The sequence below is a fragment of the Heterodontus francisci genome, chromosome 8 (assembly GCF_036365525.1).
Source record: "Heterodontus francisci isolate sHetFra1 chromosome 8, sHetFra1.hap1, whole genome shotgun sequence".
Lineage (NCBI taxonomy): Eukaryota > Metazoa > Chordata > Chondrichthyes > Heterodontiformes > Heterodontidae > Heterodontus > Heterodontus francisci.
In genome coordinates, this window is record NC_090378.1 from 117272105 (window position 1) to 117297202 (window position 25098).

A 25098-nucleotide genomic window follows, 5' to 3' on the forward strand; every position below is an offset into this window, starting at 1 on the left:
AACATGATGGCTGCCTCAGGAGGAAAGTTGAAAAGGCCTTTGCGTGATCTCAGAGCTGCTTCTGGTCATTGTTGAAAAATGATTCACAATCCGTGGCGTAGGAATTCACCCGTTGGGAAATCTTGAACCAACAGGCATGAAATGCGTCTGAGAAAGTCCATGTAACTCCAGCTGGGCTCCTCCAAATATCTTTCAGTTAAAGAGGATCCCTTCGCAGTTCCAATGATTGGGCAGGTCATCCACAGTATTAAACTGCATGATCAGGTGATCTCCTCAACCAATCCATCGAAGTGCAACAACAAGTGCACCAGGTTGGAATGGACCTGCTGAGAGACAGAAGAGGTGGACCCTCCAATTCCGCACTTGGTCAAGTTCCCCAACACGTTGAATACTTCCACGCGCACTTTCTCAGACTTTGCCCTGAAGAATGGCTGAATTCTGATAAGGGTTGGATCCACAAAGAGCTGGATGGTGTTTGCCATTGGCTGGATTATGTTCTTACTCAGGCAGGACAGCACCACATGCGTTAGCAACTCCGAGTTCTGCTCATTCCCCAACAGGCTAATCATTGTGTCCATCACGCTCCAAGACTGTCTTTTAGCTCCAAAGTTAATATTTCTCAGGGCCCAGACACACAGCAACTGGGTAACAGGAGAGACATACAGCAAATACCTTATCAAACTGTTTACCACAGTGTCTGTGAGCTAAGGCCCTGAAACCAGTGGAGCTTTCAGCAGTTCACCGAAGAGGTGATTACTGTCACTGCCTGACAGTCTTGGAGCCTAATGATGTGAGAAGCCAGTTGATTCACAATATGCGGCAGACTGTAGCCAGCATGTTCTGCCATTGCTGTGGCCAACACAACGACCCCCTTGTCGAAGTGGCTCAGCTTCATCCTTTGGCGCCATCCTCCATTTCTCTTCATGTTTTCAACGACGTCCCCATTTGTTGCTTGGCCTGGAAGGACCTTTAGTGTCTGTACACACTTCTTACACAAATCCCAACTTGATGATGTTTGAAATAGGGCTGCAAAATCTCTCTGCTGCAATTCAGTATCTGAACGATCGAGCAGAGAAATATTAACACAGCTGGTTAAGGGAATAATTAGGATACTGAATATCAGTGGGAATAATGTATTAACTGCCTCTGCCAGCTCAGGATTAGTTGTATTCTCACACAGCCCGCAGACAGCAGCCAGTGATACAGCAGTCGAATAGGGTTTTCTGTCCCACTGATGGGGCAGGTTCTTTTCCCAGGTGTGTACACCAGCTCCTTGATAGTCCTGACTGCACATTTTGTGTCTTCGGCCACTGATCTTCACACTTCTCTGACAAATTTCTCCGATGGGATGGGGGAGATGAGGAGATGGGACACAACTGCTGCTACATTGTGCCAGGCCAAAATGGTGAAAATACATAGAACTGAACGTTTTACATCTTCATAAGGAACTGACTCCAACCCAACCCTCAGCATGTCTAGTATTTCTGAGACCTAGTCCCGCGGATTGCTGCCTTACCTTTTAATGATTTTTATGAGCACAGCGGCTGCAAAGGAACAGCTGGGGTATTGGTCAGACAGTCCTTTAAAGACCATGAGGAGCAGTTGCACAGCTGGTTATGGGGAAAATTCTTGGAAATTACCTTTGCGATCTGATGGTATTTTTGCAAGAGGACTGAAAGGTCATTGTTGTCTAACTATTCTCTGAGTGTGTTCAGATCCTCTAGCTGCTCCTGTTGCTGATCCAGATCGGTACCTTCATATTATAACTGAATGGACAGGATGGTGTACACAGAGACCAGGGCCATCTGTCACACAGGTAGCGAACTGTCTGCACAGCACAGCATCAATCGTCCAATTAGAGTCCCCATAATATTTCCAGATGGACCGTTACTGACGTTGAGTTTCTGCCAGTAAGCTTTCAGTAGCTCGAAGGTGGTCTGCATGGCTCTCTGTCGCTCATGGTCTTCAGTTGAAATGATCCCCTCGTCTACATGATGGATTGTATTTGATATATTCTGCTGAGATTTTTCACTTTTCTCAGCGATCCCTTCAAGGACAACTGTTAATAAATCTATTTTGATGTCTATTTTGGAACACATTCCACAGCCCACTGATTGAAAACAGATTCTGTTTGGTTGACTTCTTTTGGATTTCTTTTGAATCAATGTGCTTCAAAGATTTGGATGTTTTTAACGCACTTGGCTTTACCTCTTCCTTCTTTGCTGTTGCAGTCACAAGGACACAGTTTTTCTCACTTTGCTGTGTTTTATACAGTCCTGCAGTTTCTCTAGTCATGGCTCCCATGTGAATACAGGTTACATTACACTTCAGTTGTGATGTGGCCCTGGTTCTTGCACCCACATAGGACCTGCCACCTACGCGTGGCCATTTAAGATGGGTGATGGAGATTTAAGACCCAGACCTGAGATGTAGACCAGAGGGACAAGGAAAATTCACAGCCCGTGGCAGCCATATTGGGACTGTAACCACTGTTAGGGAGTATCACTAAATAGGAAGGTAAGTAAAGAGAAAGGTAAGGTCTACAGTTTTTTCTAGTAAGTAGTGATTTTTTAGGGAATCAAGATCCCAAGTGTAAATAATCTCTAATTTATGAGTAATTTAAATGAGTAAATTAAGGGTAAGTCATGACAGGGCAGCTCGGCAGTGTGGAGTGCTTTTCCTGTGCAATGTGGGATGTCGGGAAGACTTCCATTGTCCAGGGCGAACTTGAGTGCAGGAATTTTCTGCAGCTGCAGCTGCTCAAAATCGGCACTTTAGTTCTGGAGCAGCGGCTGGGGATACTGTCGAGCATCCGCGAGGCTGAGATCATTGTGGATAGCACGTACAGGGAGGTGGTCACACTGTAGGTAAAGACTGCTCAGGCAGAAAGGGAATGGGTGACCGCCAGGCAGAGTAGAAGAACTAGGTAGTGCAGGAGTCCCCTGGGTCCATCTCTCTCTCTAACAGATTTTCCGCCTGGATACAGTTGGGGGAGAGAGTTTCTCAGGGAATGCAGCAAGAGCCAAGTCTGTGGCACCACGGGTGTCTCAGCTGCACAGGAGGGGAGGAAAAAGAGCGGGAGAGCTATCATAAGGGGTAGAGACAGGTGTTTCTGTGGCCGCAAACCTGCCTCCAGGATGGTATGTTGCCTCCCTGGTGCGAGGGTCAAGGATGTCGCGGAGCAGCTGCAGGACATTCTGAAGGGGGAGGGTGAACAGTCAGAGGTCGTGGTTCACATTGGTACCAACGACATAGGTAGAAAGAGGGATGAGGTCCTGCAACAAGAATTTAGGGAGCCCGGTAGCAGATTAAAAAGCAAGACCTCAAAGGTTGTAATCTCTGGATTACTCCAAGTGGCACGTGCTGGTGAGTATAGGAATCGGAGGATAGAGCAGATGAATGCGTGGCTGAAGAGATGGTGCAGGAGATAGGACTTTAGTTTACCGGATCACTGGGTCTGTTTCTGGCGAAGGTGGGACCTGTGCAAGTCGGACGGGTTGCACCTGAACCGGAACAGGACCAACATCCTTGCAGGGAGTTTTACTAGTGCTGTTTGGGTGGGGGGGGGTGGTGGTGGGGTGGAGCAGGAGGGGGTTGAAACTAATTTGGCAGGAGGATGGGATACAGAGTGGAGGTACAGTAGAGGGTGATGCACGGCCAAATATAGATGAGAAAATAAGTCAGTCTGGAAGGCAGAGCAAATATAGACCTGTCAAGGCACAAGCGAATAATGCAAGGCTGAATTGCATTTATTTTAACGCAAGGGGTCTGACAAGTAAGGCAGATGAATTGAGGGCATTGGTTAACACATGGGAATATGATATTATTGCTATCACAGAGACATGGTAGAAGGAAGGGCAGGACTGGCAGCTCAGTATTCCAGGGTATAGAATCTTCAGGCGTGACAGGGGAGGGTGTAAAAGAAGAGGTGGTATTGCACCGTTGATCAAGGAGTCAATTACTGCGGTAAGGAGGTATGATATCTTAGAAGGTTCCTCAACTGAGTCCATATGGGTAAAACTTAAAAACAAAAAGGGGGCTTTCACTTGGCTGGGAGTGTACTACAGGCCTGCTAATAGTCAGGGAGAGATAGAGGAGCAGATATGTAGGCAAATCCCAGACAGGTGTAAAAATAATAGGGTAATAATAGTAGAGGATTTCAACTTTCCCAATATTAACTGGGATAGTCTGAGTGCTGAAGGCTTAAAAGGGGCGGAATTCTTAAAATGCATACAGGGAGCTTCTTGTGCCAGCACGTAGAAAGTCCTGCGAGAGAAGGGGCGGTATGGACCTAATCCTAGGGAATGAAGCCGGACAAGTGGTAGAATTGTCAGTGGGGCAGCATTTTGGGGATAGTGACCATAACTCTGTAAGATTTAAGGTAGTTATGGAAAAGGACAAAAACGGACCAGAAGTAAAGGTACTGAATTGGGGGAAGGCCGATTTCAGTATGATAAAACATGATCTGGCCAAAGTGGACCGGGAGCAGCTACTTGTAGGAAAATCTACATCAGACCAGTGGGAGTCATTCGAAAAGGAAATAGTGAGAGTTCAAGGCCAACATGTTCCCATAAAGCTGAAGAGTAGGACCAAGTCCAGGGAACCCTGGATGTCAAGGAATCTAGAGGATTGGATAAGGGAAAAAAAGGAGGCTTATGGCAGATTCAGAGGGCTGAAAACAGAGGAGGTCCGAGAGGAGTATAGAAAGTGTAGGGGGTTACTTAAAAAACTAATCAGGAGAGTGAAGAGGGGACATGAAAAAACACTGGCGGGCAAGATAAAGGAAAATCGCAAGGTGTTTTATAAGTGTATTCAGGGAAAGAGGATAACCAGGGAAAGAGTAGGGCCTATTAGGGACCAAAGTGGCAATCTGTGTGTGGAGCTGGAGAACGTAGGTGAGGTTTTAAAAGATTACTTTTCATCTGTGTTCACTATGGAGAAGGATGATGTAGGCGTCGAGATCAGGGAGGGGGATTGTAATATACTTGAACGAATTAGCAATGAATGGGAGGAAGTACTAGGGGTTTTCGCAGGCTTAAAAGTGGATAAATTCCCAGGCCCAGATGAGATGTATCTGGGCTGTTATGTGAGGCAAGGGAGGAGATAGCAGGGGCTTTGCCACAGATTTTAAAATCCTCTCTGGCCACGGGAGAGGTATCAGAGGATTGGAGGACAACAAATGCGGTACCATTATTCAAGAAGGGTAACAGGGATAATCCAAGTAATTACAGGCCGGTGAGTCTAACATCAGTGGTTGGGAAACTGTTGGAAAAATTCTGAGGGACAGGATTAATCTCCACTTGGAGAGGCAGGGATTAATCAAGGATAGTTAGCATGGCTTTGTCAGGAGGAGATCATGTCTAACAAACTTGATTGAATTTTTCAAGGAGGTGACTAGATGTGTAGATGAGGGTAAAGCAGTTGATGTAGTCTACATGGACTTCAGTAAGGCTTTTGCTAAGGTCCTGCATGGGAGATTAGTTAAGAAGGTGAGAGCCCATGGGATCCAGGGCAGTTTGGCAAATTGGATCCAACATTGGCTTCGTGGCAGGAGGCAGAGGGTGATGGTCGAGGGTTTTTATTTATTTATTTAGAGATACAGCACTGAAACAAGTCCTTTGGCCTACCGAGTCTGTGCCGACCAACAACCACCCATTTATACTAACCCTACAGTAATGTACAAAGAAGTTGCATCATTCCAAGCAGAAGGGCCACCCGCGCATCAACACGAGTTGAATTTCTCACCCACAGCTGTTACAAAAATTTCTAAATTCACTTGTAACAGCCCTTCAAAACACTCCCACAGGGGATGCTGAGACCAAGTGGGCCCACATCAGAGACGCCATCTATGAGTCAGCTTTGACCACCTACGGCAAAAGTGCGAAGAGAAATGCAGACTGGTTTCAATCTCATAATGAAGAGCTGGAACCTGTCATAGCCGCTAAGCGCATTGCACTTTTGAACTACAAGAAAGCCCCCAGCGATTTAACATCCGCAGCACTTAAAGCAGCCAGAAGTACTGCACAAAGAACAGCTAGGCGTTGCGCAAACGACTACTGGCAACACCTATGCAGTCATATTCAGCTGGCCTCAGACACCGGAAACATCAGAGGAATGTATGATGGCATGAAGAGAGCTCTTGGGCCAACCATCAAGAAGATCACCCCCCTCAAATCTAAATCGGGGGACATAATCACTGACCAATGCAAACAGATGGACCGCTGGGTTGAGCACGACCTAGAACTGTACTCCAGGGAGAATGCTGTCACTGAGACTGCCCTCAATGCAGCCCAGCCTCTACCAGTCATGGATGAGCTGGACATACAGCCAACCAAATCGGAACTCAGTGATGCCATTGATTCCCTAGCCAGCGGAAAAGCCCCTGGGAAGGACAGCATTACCCCTGAAATAATCAAGAGTGCCAAGCCTGCTATACTCTCAGCACTACATGAACTGCTATGCCTGTGCTGGGACGAGGGTGCAGTACCCCAGGACATGCGCGATGCCAACATCATCACCCTCTATAAAAACAAAGGTGACCGCGGTGACTGCAACAACTACCGTGGAATCTCCCTGCTCAGCATAGTGGGGAAAGTCTTTGCTCGAGTCGCTCTGAACAGGCTCCAGAAGCTGGCCGAGCGCGTCTACCCTGAGGCACAGTGTGGCTTTCGTGCAGAGAGATCGACTATTGACATGCTGTTCTCCCTTCGTCAGATACAGGAGAAATGCCGTGAACAACAGATGCCCCTCTACATTGCTTTCATTGATCTCACCAAAGCCTTTGACCTCGTCAGCAGACGTGGTCTCTTCAGACTACTAGAAAAGATCGGATGTCCACCAAAGCTACTAAGTATCATCACCTCATTCCATGACAATATGAAAGGCACAATTCAACATGGTGGCTCCTCATCAGAGCCCTTTCCTATCCTGAGTGGTGTGAAACAGGGCTGTGTTCTCGCACCCACACTTTTTGGGATTTTCTTCTCCCTGCTGCTTTCACATGCGTTCAAATCCTCTGAAGAAGGAATTTTCCTCCACACAAGATCAGGGGGCAGGTTGTTCAACCTTGCCCGTCTAAGAGCGAAGTCCAAAGTACGGAAAGTCCTCATCAGAGAACTCCTCTTTGCTGACGATGCTGCTTTAACATCTCACACTGAAGAATGCCTGCAGAGTCTCATCGACAGGTTTGCGTCTGCCTGCAATGAATTTGGCCTAACCATCAGCCTCAAGAAAACGAACATCATGGGGCAGGATGTCAGAAATGCTCCATCCATCAATATTGGCGACCACGCTCTGGAAGTGGTTCAAGAGTTCACCTACCTAGGCTCAACTATCACCAGTAACCTGTCTCTAGATGCAGAAATCAACAAGCGCATGGGTAAGGCTTCCACTGCTATGTTCAGACTGGCCAAGAGAGTGTGGGAAAATGGCGCACTGACACGGAACACAAAAGTCCGAGTGTATCAGGCCTGTGTCCTCAGTACCTTGCTCTACGGCAGCGAGGCCTGGACAACGTATGCCAGCCAAGAGCGACGTCTCAATTCATTCCATCTTCGCTGCCTTCGGAGAATACTTGGCATCAGGTGGCAGGACTATATCTCCAACACAGAAGTCCTTGAAGCGGCCAACATCCCCAGCTTATACACACTACTGAGTCAGCGGCGCTTGAGATGGCTTGGCCATGTGAGCCGCATGGAAGATGGCAGGATCCCCAAAGACACATTGTACAGCGAGCTCGCCACTGGTATCAGACCCACCGGCCGTCCATGTCTCCGTTATAAAGACGTCTGCAAACGCGACATGAAATCGTGTGACATTGATCACAAGTCGTGGGAGTCAGTTGCCAGCATTCGCCAGAGCTGGCGGGCAGCCATAAAGACAGGGCTAAATTGTGGCGAGTCGAAGAGACTTAGTAGTTGGCAGGAAAAAAGACAGAGGCGCAAGGGGAGAGCCAACTGTGCAACAGCCCCAACAAACAAATTTCTCTGCAGCACCTGTGGAAGAGCCTGTCACTCCAGAATTGGCCTTTATAGCCACTCCAGGCGCTGCTTCACAAACCACTGACCACCTCCAGGCGCGTATCCATTGTCTCTCGAGATAAGGAGGCCCAAAAGAAAAGAGAAGAACAGTAATGCCATATTCCCTACCACCTACCTACATTAGGCAATTTACAATGGCCAATTTACCTATCACCTACAAGTTTTTGGCTGTGGGAAGAAACCGGAGCACCCGCGAAAACCGACGCGGTCACAGGGAGAGCTTGCAAACTCCGCACAGACAGTAACCAGAATTGAACCCGGGTTCCTGGAGCTGTGAGGCTGCGGTGCTAACCACTGCGCCACTGTGCCGCCCCCTCAGTCACTCAGATCTCAGGTTACCATTGACCAGAAGCTCAACTGGACCAGCTGTATAAATACTGCAGCTATTACAGCAGGTCAGAGGCTTGGAATTCTGTGCTGAGTAACTCACCTTCTGACTCCCCAGGGCCTAACCACCATCAACAAGGCACTAGTCAGGAATGTGAGAGAATAGTCTCCCTTTGCCTGGATGAGTGCAGCAACAACAACACTCAAGAGGCTCGATGCCATCCAGGACAAAAGCAGCCCGCTTGATTGGCACCTCATCCACCATCATAAACATTCACGACCTCTACCATCGGTGCAAGTGGCAACAGAGTGCACCATACACAAGATGCACTGCAGCAACTCGCCAAGTCCCTTCAAAGGAAAAATTCTCAATTCCTCTGGTTCATTTGCCAATTATCTTAAACTTTACAATCATAAGAAAATTTGGAAACTCTTTTCCCTGAATACTGTTTGCTCCTCTAAAATCCGAGCACATCAACTGAAGGTGATCAGCTCAGCAGTGGTGAAAATTCTTTTGTGCCCTGACTGAGTTCTAAACAGTGACCCCAATTCACCATTTGAGAAGCACATAAACTGGCAAACAAATCTACCAACATCTAGAGCACAGGAAGGTAAAGAATGCAAAGTGGTGGAAAAGGAGGGGGAGAAACCAAAGGCTCATCACTGATGGTGTTTAAAATGTTTTTCAATTCTGTTACTGCAGAATGGATTTGTCGTATCTTGCATATTTCAGTGTTAAGCAGACATTTATTTAACCAAGATCTGGACAACAGATTTCCCAGAATAGCTTCTTTTTTTGCACTCGTTTCATAAACTCTGATTGTCATTAAGCCCATTTTAAAACCCTCTTTTATTGAAAATAACCTTCCCCCTCAGACATTTACACATCCAGGGTATAATTTGTTGCAGGTAGCTCCAACCTCCACATAGAGACTCACACTGAAAGTCTCTGTCACTCTGTTAAACTTCAATACCTGATAATACCTGATCATCGTTGTAAACCATTCACTGAACATTTCAAACTTTGCATGATTTACATTAAACACTGCGTTGGCATGGGGCCAAGATCATTTAGATATTTTGTGAAAAATTAAGCAAAGATACTGCCACATGGTTGTGGATTTGAGTTCCAAGGTTCTATTCCAAACCAGCAGATGGAGTGCTTCACCATGCTGGGTATATTCATTTTGACAGGAGTGGGGCATAGTGTGGATGTAAATAAGGGGACTGGCAATAACTGCCTTCCCTTTCTGCAAAGATACAACCTACTGTCTGGTCACAGGATGTTATCAAGAGGAGTCATAAAACCATGCAGAACCTAAATCATTCAATTCATGAGGCTGCAGGAAGGTTGTGCTGCAGAAAATAATTCTACCCAAAAAGTATAATTTCATACAGTCTGTATCAAATTTCATCTGCCACATGACTGACCACCAGCCTATCTATGTCCTCTGGAAGTTCAACAACATCCTCCTCACAGTTCACATTACTTTCAAGTTTTGACATCTGAAAATCTTGAAAATTGTGTCCTGCGCACTCAAGTCAAGATCATTAATATAGATTGAAAAGCAGTGGTCCTAATACAGATCCCTGGGGAACCCCAGTATATACCTTCCTCCAACCCAAAAAAAAAATCATTCCCCATGACTGTTTCCTGTTACTCAGCCAACTTTGTATCCATTCTGCCACTTCCCTTTTATTCCATGGACTTCAACTTTACTGACAAGCCTGTTTTGCAGCATTTTATGAAACGCCTTTTGAAAGTCCATGTACACCACATCGACCGCAGTACCCTCAGCAAAAAACTCAGTCAAGTTAGTTAAACGTGATTCAGTCTCAACAAATACATGTTGGCTTCCTTAATTCATCCACATTTGTCCAAGTGATTGTTAATTTTGGCCTGGATTATCGTTTCTAAAAGCTTTGCCACCACTGAGGTTAAACTGAATGGCCTGTGGTAGCTGTATTTATCCAACATCCTTTTTTAAACAAGGGTACAAGGTTTGCAGTTCTCCAGTCCTCCAGCACCACTCCTGTATCAAGGGAGGATTGGAAAATTATGGCCAGTGCCTCCGCAATTTCCACTCTTACTTCCCTCAGTATCCTCAGATGAATCTGATCTGATCCCGGTGACTTATCAAGTCTTTCTAATACCTCCTTATCAATTTGTAGCCCATTCTGTATCTCAGCTGCCTCCTCTTTCACTATTACTTTGGCAGCATCTTCCTTGATAAAGACAGATGTAAAGTCCTTATTTAGTACCTCAGTCATGCCCTCTGCCTCCATGTGCAAATCTCCTTTTTGATCCCGAATTGGCCCAACCTCTTCTTTCAGCACCCTTTTCTTATTTATATGTCTATAGAAGACTTTGGGTTCCCCTTTATCTTAGCTGCCAGACTCTTCTCATGCTCTCTTTGTTGCTCTTATTTCTTTTCTCGCTTTCCTACTGAACATTCTATATTTAGCCTGGTTCTCCCTTGTATATCAACCTGCAATATGCTTCATCTTACCATGTCCCTTTCATCATCCAGGGAGCTCTGGCTTTGTTTCAACTACCTTGCCCCCTGTGGGAATGGACCTCCATTGTATCTGAACATTATTCTCATTAAAGATTTGGGTGGCACAGTGGCGCAGTGGTTAGCACTGCAGTATCACAGTTCCAGCAACCAGGGTTCAGTTCTGGGTACTGGGTGCGGAGTTTGCAAGTTCTCCCTGTGACCGCGTGGGTTTCCGCCGGGTGCTCCGGTTTCCTCCCACAGCCAAAGACTTGCAGGTTGATAGGTAAATTGGCCATTGTAAATTGCTCCTAGTGTAGGTAGGTGGTAGGAGAATGGTGGGGATATAGTAGGGAATATGGGATTAATGTAGGATTAGTATAAATGGGTGTTTGTTGGTCGGCACAGACTTGGTGGGCCAAAGGGCCTGTTTCAGTGCTGTATCTCAAAATAAATAAATAAAATAACTCATTGTTGACAGGTTTTGTCTGCCAATCTTTAGTTCCAATTCAACTGGGCCCCAGATCCATTCTCACCCTGTTGAAATTTGCCCTTCCCCAATTCATTATTTTTACTCTGGATTGTTCCTTGTCTTGTTCCATAGCTAACCTAACACTTATGTACTATGATCATTGTCTCCTGAATGTTCCCCGAATGACACTTGATCCACTTGACCCACCTCATTCCCTAGAACCAGATCCAGCAATGCCTTCTTCCTCATTGCACTGGAAACATACTGCTCCAGAACATTCTCCTGAACACACTTCTGAAACTCTCTGCCCTTTTTTGTTATTTCTATCACAGCCTATATTAGGATCATTGAAATCCTTCATTAAAACTACGGTATAATTCTTGCACCCCTCTGTAGTTTCCTTGCAAATGGGTTCCTCTATATCATTCCCACTGCTTGGTGGTCTGTCGAATACACCCAGCAGTGTAATGGTAGCTCAGTTGATTCTTAGTTCTAACCAAATCGATTCTGCCCTTGGCCCCTCTTGGACATCCTGTCTCTCCAGTATTGTAATATTCTCCTGAAATCAATACTGTCAGCCCTCCTCCTTTTCTTCCTTCTTTGTAGTATGGAAACAACTGGTCAGCATTTGGCAGCCTCGATGGTTGAATGATACAGCACACAAGGTGTCCATTCCACAATTCCTTGACATCACATCCTGTGGAGAGCAGGAGTTCTTACACAATAAATCAACAATGGATCTATTCCCAATTTTTCCATCTCCATCCACAGATGCTAAGGCCCAGCTTTCATGCCGATTCAAATCAATCAGGTACAGATTAGGATCTAAATCTATGGAACAATCAGGGAGAGAGGAGGAAGCCAGCAACGACCCTTCAAACAAAATTTAAAATGGCAGCCGTATTTCACACACAGAAATTATATACAACCATTTGTTTTATGACCGTTTAAATACATTTGAGCCCTTTAACCCAAACCTTGATAAAATCTAATATGTCAGTTATCCCAGCTAATTATTTCCTTGCTGACTCATGGGTGTATTCCTCCTCTCCAAGCTCTAATCTAGTCCAGTTCAGCATGCTTCACTTCCAGTCTTGGAATATCTGCCTGACACCAAATTAAATTCAGAACCCAAATAGAACCATTCTAAGTTAAACATAACTTTAATATTTGGCTGTTTTATATTTGCCAGGATTTATTGGCATGGGTGGTGGTGATGGTGATGGTGGGGTCGGGGTGGAAAGAAGAAAGAATGAACCACTGCACAAGTACTGAAACAGATTCCCAAACTTTGGCCCTAAGTTCAACTCTCTCAACTTTCAAAAAACCTCAAACTCTTTATGAAGCACTGCCCATTCAATGCGCATCGCAGACACAACTTAACGTTTGATCGAGAACACCAATGTAGCAAGCATTCCTCATAATGCACATCCTCCAATTATCACCAAAGCTTAATACATATTTGCAATTATGGGCTGTTTCTAGGAAAGATATTTTGATGCATTTTCTTTCCTTCCTCTCTAATATTTCTGAGTTTAGTTCATCGGCTGTACACACCAGAATAATCCTGGGTTTAATCCCAAGCTTCTACTCAGATAACTGACCTGATCCAGGGCACTAAAATGACCTCAGCAATCTTGGTGAAGAGCAAAAACTTAACCAGGTTCCTGTTAATCTCTGATGATTTATGCAGAATTGCATGGATGTGATGCTGCCTGCTGTCGAATACCATTGAAAGCTTTTAACTATCACAATTTGAACATGAGTAACCATTACTTGGACAAAGTACTTGACTTCATGAATTCAGGAGCCAGATGGGCAAGTTAGATTATGGCACAATGCAAAACATTCAGTGGCAACAGAATGGGAGTTCTGCCAAAGCCAGGATACCAGGAACATGTCACAATCTAGATGTATGATTGCACTAAATGGTGATTTATTTTTTCAAACTTTCACAAGAAGTTCACAGGACACCGCAGTGAGACTGGCTTGGCAAGATCGGATGGACAAAAAGCAAGGGGGAAGGAGGAGGGAAACCCATTTCTTTTACTCTGGCTGTATAGTCCAGAATTGTCAACTTGAGGTAAACAACTCAAAACCTTGATATTGAAATTCAAGCAATTTTCTGTTGAAGAGTTTTGGATGTTTTGTGCTGATACAATTTTTTTTAAATTCTCTGATCTCTCGGAATAATGTAAGTATTAGAGAGGCAGTCAATGTTTAATGTGATTGCTATGGTCTGGCAGGGTGTTCACTGTACTGCTATGGGATGCCTTCATGAGGAAGTTCCTACATAAATTTACAGGAACTGCTGGCTCTCCAGCAATTTCCTTTCACATTATTGTATTCTGAATTTTTTTTTTATTTGCAAAATATACTTTATTCATAAAAATCTGTAAAATGACATTACCAGTTTCAAACAGCACCAAGTCAAAAAATACAAACCGTGCAAACCGTGCAAAAGAGGTCCGTTGCTTCATTACAATCATGAGTTGCCTCACAGCCCTTCCATTTCACATTTGTCATGCCAATTACATTTTGACATTTTACAGCAAATGAAAATTTTCCCGATACAGTTCGAGGGGTTTTCCATGGATCCAGCCCCTCAGTTCAGCTTGGTGGGGGGACCTTACACTGTGGTCTTTCCCCATTGAGCCTTTGCTGCGGCTACCCCAAGCTTTAGTGCGTCCCTCAGCACGTAGTCCTGGACCTTGGAATGTGCCAGTCTGCAATATTCGATCGTGGACAACTCTTTGCGCTGGAAGACCAGCAGGTTTCGGGCAGACCAAAGGGCGTCTTTCACCGAATTGATAGTCCTCCAGCAGCAGTTGATATTTGTCGCGGTGTGCGTCCCTGGGAACAGCCCATAGAGCACAGACTCCTGTGTTACAGAGCTGCTTGGGATGAACCTCGACAAAAACCACTGCATCTCTTTCCACACCTGCTTTGCAAAGACACATTCCAGGAGGAGGTGGGCGACCGTCTCTTCCCCACCACAGCCACCGCGGGGGCATTGCGCGAGGGGGGCGAGATTTCGGGCGTGCAGGATGGATCCAACGGAGAGGGCTCTTCTCACCACCAGCCAAGCTACATCTTGGTGCTTGTTTGAAAGTTCTGGTGATGAGGCATTCCGCCAAATGACTTTGGCAGTCTACTCATTCTGAATTTTTTTTTATTTCCAAAATATACTTTATTCATAAACATCTGTAAAAATTACATTGCCAGACAGTTTCCAAACAGCACCAAAAAATACAAACATTGCAAGGGAGATCAGTTTCCTTCAATACTGTCATGAGTTTCTTCACAACCCTTCCGTTTCACAATTGTCATGTCAATTACAGTTTTACATTTACAGCAATTGAGAATATTAACGATATGAATGAAGCATACTTTAGTCACACATTGGGCTGAACTTACTTTCTGATTTCGGCACTTGTTTCAGGAGACCTTTGTTTGCCGTATTCCTCACAGTCACACTTTCCATACCTGCAATTGGTCATAAAGGATAAATTGTCATTTTAAACAAGCATTTGATCCATAATTGGCTGTCAAACATTTTTTAAAAACCCTGACGCTGTAGATTCAGTAACTGGCTGGTTTTGTTAAAACTTTTCACTTTAACTTCTATTTAGCATGTTGCAATACTATCTTGAAATGTCATTAACTTTACACAGTTTTTACATGATTATGTGCCTACTCTGCTTGCACCTGTTTGCCCAATGATACACAAATCTTCATGAAAAGATATTTGTGCAAAACCTTGTGGGGAGAGAGGAGTGGGGTGTAGCATGGATCATTTTCAATCTTAGAATTATAGAATCGTACAGTATAGGAGGAGACCATTCAGCCGACCGTACTTGTGCCCGGCTCTTTGATACAACTAACCAATTAGTCTCACTCTGTCCCACACATCTACAATGTTTTCCTTTTCAACAATGGATCCAATTCCCTTTTGGAAGTTACTGTTAGTTCTGTTTCCATCACTCTTTCAGGCAGTGCATTCCAGATCACCAGCTCGCTGCTTAAAAGAAAATTTTTTATCGCTTGTGGTTCTTTTGCCAATTATCTTAAAGTATAGAATCATCAGGTTGGGAAACTCTTCCTACCTAAACACAGTTCACTCCTCGAAAGCCTGAGAAGATCAACTGAAGGTTATCAGCTCGGCAGTAGTGAACATTCTTGTGTGCCCTGAATGAGTTCTGAACCGTGACCCCAATTCACATTCGTGAAGCACATAAGCTGGCAACCATTCTACAATTGAGCACAAAAAGGTAAAGAATTAAAAGGGTGGAAAAGATGAAGGAGAAACTAAAGGGCCTGATTTCACAGCGCCCCCTGACGTCGGGGGTCATGGCAGGTGGGGCCATAAAATACCTCTGGTGGAGGCTCGCCACAGGCCTCGACACCGGGAAAGCCCGGCCCAATATTGCCAGCGGCGGTGAGGCCTCGTGGCAGCAGCCCCCACCCCCACCCACCAGTCAGCAAAGGGACCAAAATTTAAATATGTTAATTTAGTAAAATTAATGAATTAAATACTTAACACTCCCGCTGTCCGTCCATATTGGAGCGGGATTCCGGCACTCCCGCGCCATTGGATCTCCATCTGGTGATATAAGGTGGTACACTGGTGGGGGCGGGGGAGCAGGTACATTTCTCAGTGCAGGACGGTGGGGTGGGGGGGGGGGGGTTGCGGAGTGGGGTAAAACTAATTTCATTGGTCTGGGGGTAACGGGAAGGGGTAAAGTTTAAAGTTGATAAACTTTGCAGGTGGGAAGGTTGGGAGCACAAGGTAAGTGTTTCGTGGGGTGGGGGAGAGGGCAGGTAATGAATTTCATGGTCATTGGCAGGGCGGTGGGAGAGGGTCAGGATAATGTTATTTAATTTTTTACAATCATTGTCCTTTAAATATTTAAATTAAATGGAAGTGCAGGAAGCCCTTTAAAAATGGCGTCGGTGCCTGCACAGTGGCGCCTGATGCCATTGTCGAGGATGGAATGCCCGCCATTTAAATGACCGCTGCCTTTAATATTGCACCGGCTCTGCGTCGAGTGATCCACGCGGGCAGCCAGCCATAGTTTACGTCGGCCGCCTATCTCGGTGGCAGACATGGAAAATTCAGTCCAAAGTCTAATCACTGATGGTGTTTAAAATGTATTTGAACTGCTGCAGTTGCAGAATTGTTTGTTGTATCTTGCTATTTCAGTCATAAGCAGACTTTATTTAACCAAGATTTTGTCAACACATTTCCCATAAAAGCTTCTTTCTTTGCACTCAATTTCAGCACTTTGATCGTCTTTAAGCCCGTTTTAAAGCCCTCTTTTACTGAAAATAACCTTCCCCCCCTCAGACATTTACACATCCAGGGTACAACTTGTTGCAGGTAGCTCCAACTGACACATACAGCCTCACACTGAAAGCCTCTGTTACTGTGTTAAACTTTAACACAGGTGCCAGATCATTATTCACTGCACATTTCAAATTTTGTATGATTTGCACTCAACATTGCGTTGGCATGGGACCAAGATCAATTAGATATTTTGTAAAAGATTAAGCAAAAACATTGCCACGTGGTTGTGGATTTGAGTTCTGAGGTTATACTTTATTCTATTGTACCGTAAACCACTAGATGGAGTGCCTCAGCATGCTGGGTGCCTCCTTCTTTGGGGGGAGACAGGTGTGGGGGGGATGTCGGGAGGTGGGACGTGGGGGGCTGGCAATAACTGGCGTGCCTTTTTGCAAAGATACAACCTACCAGCTCGTCACAGGATGTTATCAAGAGGAGTTATAGAACCACGCAGAACTCAAATCATTGAATTCATGAGGCTGCAGGAAGGTTGTGCAACAGAAAATATTTCCTACTGGAAATGAAGGAGGAAACACTGAGCTGAATTTTAATAGCTCGGCGCTGTTCTCAGCAGCAAGCTTCGAAAAGTGCGCGGTGCACGTGTGGGACGTGCGCTGTGGAACCGCCACGATACTTTGCACGGCAGCTCATTAACATGGAGTGGGCGGACTGCCCACCCCTGATGATGTCGAGGGGGAGGGTGCTTCGTTGCCAGCAATGGTATCCGGCACCACCGTGCAGGCGCTGGCACCATTTTTAAAGTGCAAAAATGCCTGACAGGTCATTTACATCTTTATAAAAATAAAATTGTAATCTCATTTTGAATCCTCTCTCCTACCGCCTGCCCACCGACCCACCCCACCCCGCCACCAAAATGAGTACTCAATATATAAATTGCTTTATCCCACCACCACCCCCGCCAAACAAACTTTTATTCTGATGCCGAACTTTCCCCCCTGAACTTCGTTACCTTTGAAGTTCGCTCCCTTCCCACCATCCCCTCAGCCAAGAGTAGGAGGTTTTCCCACTAGAACTCCCACCTGCCCTGAAAATTTCACTCCTCCCCTCTCCACAGCTGTGTTATGCCTCGGATCTCCGCTCCGAAGGCGCAGGACCTCCGGCATCCGGCTGGAATATTGGCATGGGACAGCCATCACGATGAGGTAAGTTATAATTCTTTAATTATAATTTATTTACAGATGCAGTTTTTTTGCCGAGCGGCGGGGTCCCTGAGGCTTCGCCATTGCCAGTAAAATGGGGCAGGACCTTTCCAGGGTCGAGGCCCGTGGCGGGACTGTCTCGGAAGGATTTTCTGGTGCCCCCTGCACCCCCGCCACGACCCCTGATGTTGTGAGGGGGAGGGGGTCAGTAAAATTCAGCTCGATGGGCCCAAAACATTCACAAATTTTCCTCTTTAAGAAATATCTTACACAAATGCTTGAGAATATAAAAGAAAGTCACAGAATATGAGATTTTAACATTTTTCCACATTAAACACTAGAATAGTCGTCTATTGATTGCGAATTTGGGTAAAAACGTAAATACGTGCAAAGACCAAATGTAGTGGGCACAATCTTTTGTTAGCCTTCAAATAACTTCTGTCTAACTGAGTCTACAGCCTGGAATGTACCAATGTTTGTTGCAAGGCATCAGTAAGGAATGGACTGTACGTCATTTCACTAAAGGGCATTGAAAGAAGAAGTGTTTAGATGGTATTGTACCAGGAGAGCTTCCAGCAGCAAAGCATTGCCCTTCTTATCGAGAACTGGGAGGGACACCCAGCCCATGAGCAGTGAACTTTGACACTTGCAATAGATGGTCTTCAGTAATTCCTATCCAGATTGGTAGATTCATGATATGAAAATAACCTGGCTGAAGAATCCTGTCATTGCCATTAAACAAAGATTATTTGCTCTCACCTGTCCAGCAGCAGATCCAATACAGCTTCTGGAGAAGCAAATGCTCGGTACGTTAACAAACAGATTCTGGTGTAATTAGAATCACCGTCTCCAGAAGCTGTCAACAAATTGTTTCCAAGTTGTTGTAACGTGTCGGCCTTTATTGCACGGATCTTTTTTGTTGACTGACTGCTGGTGTGACCTGGAGGAACTTGGTCTCCTTCCACCTACAGGGTGTTGAAAAAAAAATTTGTGCAATGCAACAAAAGATATCTCAACAACAACTTGCATTTCTATAGCATCTCTGACATAGTAAAAACATTCCAAGGTACTTCACAGGAATGGAAACAGGCAAAAATTGACAGCAAGCCACATGAAGAGGTAATAGGACACATCACCAAAAGCTTGGTTAAAAAGATCGATTTTGAGGAGTGTCTTACAGGAGAAGAGAGGTGGAGAGGCAGAGAGGTTTTGTGAGGGAATTCCAGGGCTTTGGGACAAGGCAGCTGAAAGCATGGTCGCCAACAATGAAATTCAGGGATGCACAAGAGGCCAGAATTGGAGGAGCATCACATACCTGTGTGTTTCAGAGCTGGAGGAGGATACAGAGATAGGAAGGAAATCCATCAGAATATGGACCCTTTCACTCTTACTGGAAAGGAACTGGTCATTTCATGTATTAGTGAAATGATCTCCTTTAACAGTTGAAACATTGCAGACACACGACTGGTTTGCAGGTGATTGCATTTCTTTGTACTCAAGTGCACCAACAGCTCTCGGTTAACTCCCAGTAACTGTCAACATTATCCTTTTAAAAACAAAAAACAAACAGCTCCCCTCTTGACACAGAACAAGAATATCCCAGGCTCAAAGCTGTTCAGTTGGAGCAGTAATAGCAGTATTACAATTAACTTCAGGAATGGCGGGGGAAGGGGAGGGGGAGAAAGAGCAGCTCGAATTCATAGTGATTGCAATCCAGCAATTCTCTCTGAAAAGTATGCATTTTCATAAGACAAGTGCAGGATTGGACCTGCTGCAATACCCCTGCACCCCCACCTGGTTGAATGGACTGTCAATGCTGTATTCAGGCTGACACCTGGATGTGGTACCAGTGGGTAGTTTGCCTGTGGTACATCCAGGAAGGGGGAATTTAATTTCAACATTAAACTGTACGTTGAATTCCAATCATCTTCAAAATCCTATTATTGTCCTTAATTTTTTCATTGAACAGTGATTTCAAGAGAATTGATCTGCAGGGGGAGTTACTGCAGGTGATAATGTGGAAATGGAATTAACATTGGAGTCAGCCAGCCATTAACCTGGGATGACTCGACTTTTCATGTTAGTTCAGCTCTCACACAGTAATGCCCACCAACATCTCCCAGCTAGCTCCTCCATGTCAGCAAGCAACAGAAAGACAGAAAATTCAAAATTTGTGATTTACTTCAAATCCATCCTTACTTTCTTGTGTTTCTTTCAACAAAACTACTGTTCTGCTACCTTGGGTCCACAGTGACAGAGAATCTGTCCCTTGATGCAGAGCTTGATACACGCATAGGGAAAGCAGCTACCACCTTTTTCCGACTTGCGAAAGGCGCATAGAGTAACACCAAGCTGACACATAGGACCAAGCTCATGGTGTATAAGGCCTGCGTTCTCAGCACCTCGCTGTATGGCTGTGAAACATGGGCAACTTACATCTACCAGGAAAAGAAGCTCGATAATTTCCATCTTCACTGTCTGTTGTGCTTTATGGATATTTCCTGGCAGGACAAAAATCAGTCCTCTCAAAGGCAGTGCTCCCAAGTGTGTTGGCACTAATCAAACAAAGGCAGCTTCGGTAGATTGAACAAGTCCGCAGGATAGAAGACGGTCGCATACCCAAGGACCTTCTGTATGATGAGGTAGCCGGGGCCAGACGACCAGTGGGGCCCCCAAAGCTCTGCTCCAAGGATACGTGCAAGCGTGAATTGAAGGCTCTAAATGTTGACTATCGCTCTTGAGTCACTAGTTGGTGAAAGAGGGAAATGGCGACACATCCTGTGGACTGGTGTGCACTACCATGATGACTAGTTGCTATGGTAGCGTGGCAACAGGCGCCAACGTCAAATACAACAACTCAGAGCATCACTTGACAGCTTCACCTGCAACACTTGTGGCAGAACCTGCCTCTTAAGGAATGGCCTTCAGAGCCATCAACAAAGGTGCACCAAGAGAAGACGCCCCATTTAAATGGATTGTTTGCTGTATGTCCATCATCTTTCATAGATGTAAGGATGCCAACAAACAAGAAGAAAGGAGAACTGGTCCTGAAAACCTGAAAGCTCGAGGCAGTTTATTAAACCAGGAATTATTGTGCATTGCAGTGTAGTTCGCCCTCTGCAAAAAAAAACAGCTTTAATTAAATCAAACCTCTTCCTCAAGTCAATAAATGCTTTACACCACCTGATGAATCACAGATCACTTGCCAATAGTAATACACATATTGGGCTGAATTTGTTCTGCTTCCGATGTCAGGCTCCGTGGTGGGGGGGGGGGGATGGTGTTGGGGGGGTGAAAGATTGCGGCAGTAGCGGCCTGCCATGGAGCCCAATGCCGGCATTGCTGGGCCCGATCTTCCCGGCGGCGGCAAAGCTCCCTGGTGGCTCCTCCACCGCTCGGTGACAAGACCCTGCTTTAAATACTTAAATAAAGCTCATGTATCTATTTAAATACACTTCCCCACCATCTTACCCTCGGATCTGGATCTTCTGTGTGATGGGAGGCACTCTTCGGCCTTCACTTTCCTGAAGACGGTGCCACCAAGGTGGGAAGGGGGAACTCAGTAATTTTAATGTAGCTGGGGAGGGTTGTGGGGGTGGTTGGTGAAGGGATGACCTCTGCATTTTGTGCAGTTGCAGGGCAGGTTGGGGGGAGCGGGGAAGGGTGAAGATAGCAATTTGTGCAGTTTGGGGGTGGGGGGGGGGAAGTGGTGAACTATGAACTTTGTGCACTTGTTGGGAAAAAGGGGTCAACTGCAATTTCGGTGTGGGGGGAAAACAGGACAAACATTTATTTTTGGTGTAGAGTGGGGGACAGGGGTTTAACTCTGCAGTCTCTGAGCAGGGCTGGCAACTCTTTAAAAATGGCGCCAGTGCCTGTGCAGAGATAGATGACGCCATACACGGTGTCGCCAAGGCTGGCTCCACCACGTGATTGGGGGGGAGGGGGGATGGCCACCTTGCATATTGTAATGAGCCACCAGGCTGAAGATCGCTTTGGTGTGGTGGCACGTGGCCCATCCGTGCCAGATGCATTTTCTACACCCACCACCACTCCTGGCAGCGGGGAAACAAAATCCAGCCCATTTCTTCCTGTAACTTGCACTTTTACGCTTGAGTAATTAGTCTTGTATTTCATAGTAGACTTTCAATCAGCCTCAGTTTCTGTTTAAACTATTTCATCACACAGGGTCAGCTGAAACGCAGGATCATACAATTTTTCTTCCAGTGAACCACTTAGCTCCCAGCTGTTATTTATTCCACAGCACATGGATGTCATGTTTGACATGTCCTACACCCCCTCCTTTACCAAAATGTGAATTCCCAGTGCCTTTGCGATTCTAGTCACTTTTTCCTCAACTAAATGTGTTTTCTGCAGCTGGGTACATGACTAAAATTATACGCGGCGGGTATGGTGACAGTTCGCCTAAAGATAATGTGCAGGGGGTGATTGAAATCCCCAGGACCAACTGGAACCATCTGGGGTGTGACCCGAACACAGAATACTTCACACCCAGATCAGGAGAACCATGGATAGCTCTGGTTGCCAGAGGGAACTGTGCTTTCAAGGAGAAGAATTTAAATGCTGCAAAAAAATGGCATCTGCTGTTGTGATTTACAATTTTCTTGGGACTGGGAATGCAACAGTCACCATGAACCACATTTCGAGTAAGAACAGAAAATGCTGCAAACACACAGCGGATCAGTCAACGTCTGCGGGGTGGGTTCACACCCACGACATGAACTTGTCCATTCTCACCACAGATACACCCAAGGCCTGTTGTGTGTCTTACTGGCATTTTCTGTTTCATGCACTCTTCAACAGTCCACTTTGTCAAAAATCCGTACAGGCAGAGCACACAAAGAGCAATATCATCATAAAGACAAAACATAGAATTTTTTATCATAACTGGACTTCCACCAATGACAGTAGTTTCAGTTCTTCAGCGATCCCTGTAAAATTTGGATCAAACTCAAAGAGCAATCTTTTCTTATTCAACTGAATGCACAGCTATCAAGTCTCTTGTTAAACAAAATCCAGAAGAGTCAAAATTACTAATCATAAAACAAAAAGTAGTATCAGTATCAGCATTGTGAAATCCAATGGAGGGCATGGCAGCGGGACCTGGCAAATGCCTCCAGGAAAGGCCCGCCTCGAAGCCGGGAAGGCCCGGCCCCATATTGTTTGTGGCAGCGAAGCCTCATGGTGGCCACCACCGCCCCCCTCCACCACTTGGCGATGCGAGCATGATTTAAATATGGTAATGAATGTAAATTAAAGACTTACCAGCTCCTGCCGGCCGTCCTACTGCAATATTTAGGTCGGTTGCCAGGACTCCTGTGCCTCCGGATTTTCGTTTGGAGATCCAAGGCAGAACACTGGTTGCCGGGGGGGGGGGGGTGGAGAGCAGGTAAGTTTTCAGGGCAGGAGCAGGGTTAAATGTTTCCAGTTGATCTCGAGGGTGATGGGAAGGGGTAAAGTTCATAGTTTATTAACTTTGGTGGGGGAGGGGGGGAAGGTCGGGAGCACAAGGTAAGTATTTTGCAGGGAGGAAAGGGCAAGGAATAAAACATGAGGTTATTGGGTGGGAGGGGGGAAGAAGGGCTGGGAACATTTATTTAATTATTGTTAATAAATTTTCAAGCAATGAAGCAATGTGTGTTTAAAAATTAAAATGAAATGTAAGAGCTGAAAAGCCCTTTAAAAATGACGCCAGCCCTCCCTTCCCACCTCATTGTTATACTACAAGCTATGTGTGGATGCTGTGAACAAATATTCATTTGAATCCTTTCTCCCTTATGTACTTATTTAGTTTCCCTTTAAATGCTTAATGTTTTGAATACTCAACATGCCTTCTATTAAATAATCAGAGCACCCTTTGCATTGTGCTATTTTCTGATTAGTGACCAATGCAGAGAGTTACTGGAATCCAGACACAACCTGAGCACTCATAGAATCATAGAAAGTTTATGGCACAGGAAGAGGCCACTTGGCCCATTGTGTCTACACCAGCTGAAATATGAGCCACCCAGCCTAATCCCACCTTCCAGCATTTGGTCCGTTGCCCTGAAGGTTATGGCACTTTCGGTGCATATCTCGACACCTTTTAAATGAGTTGAGGGTTTCTGCCACTACTACCCTTTCAGGCAGTGAGTTCCAGACACCCACCATTCTCTTAGTGAAAAAACATTTCCTCATCTCCCTTCTAATCTTTCTACCAATCACTTTAAATGTATGCCCTCTAGTGACTGATCTCTCTGCTAAGGTAAATAGGCCTTCATATCCACTCTATGCAGGCCCATCACAATTTTGTACATTTCAGTCAGATCTCCCCTCAGCCTTCTCTGCTCCAAGGAGAACAACCGCAGCCTTTCCAATCTTTCCTCATAACTGCAATTTTCCAGTCCTGGCAACATCCTCGTAAATCTCCTCTGTACCCTCTAGTGCAATTACATCCTTTCTGTAATGAGGTGACCAGAACTGCACACAGTACTCAATTGTGGCCGATCTAATGTTTTATACAGTTCCAACATAACCTGCCTGCTCTTGAATTCTATACCTTAGGTTAATAAAGGAAAGGATTCCACGTGCCTTCTTTAGCACCATATCGACCTGTCCTGCTACCTTCAGGGATCTGTGGACTTTCACTCCAAGGTCATAGAGTCGTACAGCATAGAAACAGGCCCTTCAGCCCACTGCATCCATGCCGACCCATAATGCCTATCTATACTAATCCCACCTGCCTGCATTAATTCCATATCCCTCTACGCCTTGCTCATTCAAGTACCTGTCCAGATGCCTCTTAAATGTCACTACTGTTCCTACCTCCACCACCTCCTCAGGCAGCTCATTCCAGATACCCACTATTCTTTGTGTGAAACATTTACCCCTTTGATCCCCATTAAACCTCCTCTCTCTCAACTTAAATCTATGCCCTCTAGTTTTAGTCACCCCTACCATGGGAAACAGACTCTGGCTATCTATCCTATCTATGCCTCTCATAATTTTATATACCCCTCTCAGCCTCCTTCGCTCCAGGGAAAACAGACCCAGCCTATCCAGTTTCTCTTTATAACTCAAGCCCTCCAAACCAGGGCACATCCTTGTGAATCTTTGCTGCACCTTCTCTAACTTAATCACATCTTTCCTGTAGTGCGGTGACCAGAACTGCACACAGTGCTCCAAATGCGGCCTAACCAACGTTATGTACAACTGTAACATGATGTCCCAACTCTTGTACCCAGTGCCTCGGTCGATGAAG

General features: G+C 45.4%; 1 protein-coding gene across 1 annotated transcript in view; it reads right to left on the reverse strand.

The window, feature by feature from the left end:
- The window catches only part of LOC137373244 (ral guanine nucleotide dissociation stimulator-like 1), a 75728-nt gene that overhangs the window by 28400 nt on the left and 22230 nt on the right, over nucleotides 1–25098 (reverse strand). The window contains exon 4 of the mRNA XM_068038094.1: nucleotides 18597–18802. Within this exon, the coding sequence (XP_067894195.1) occupies nucleotides 18597–18802 (206 nt within the window). The remainder of the gene's footprint in view (nucleotides 1–18596; nucleotides 18803–25098) is intronic.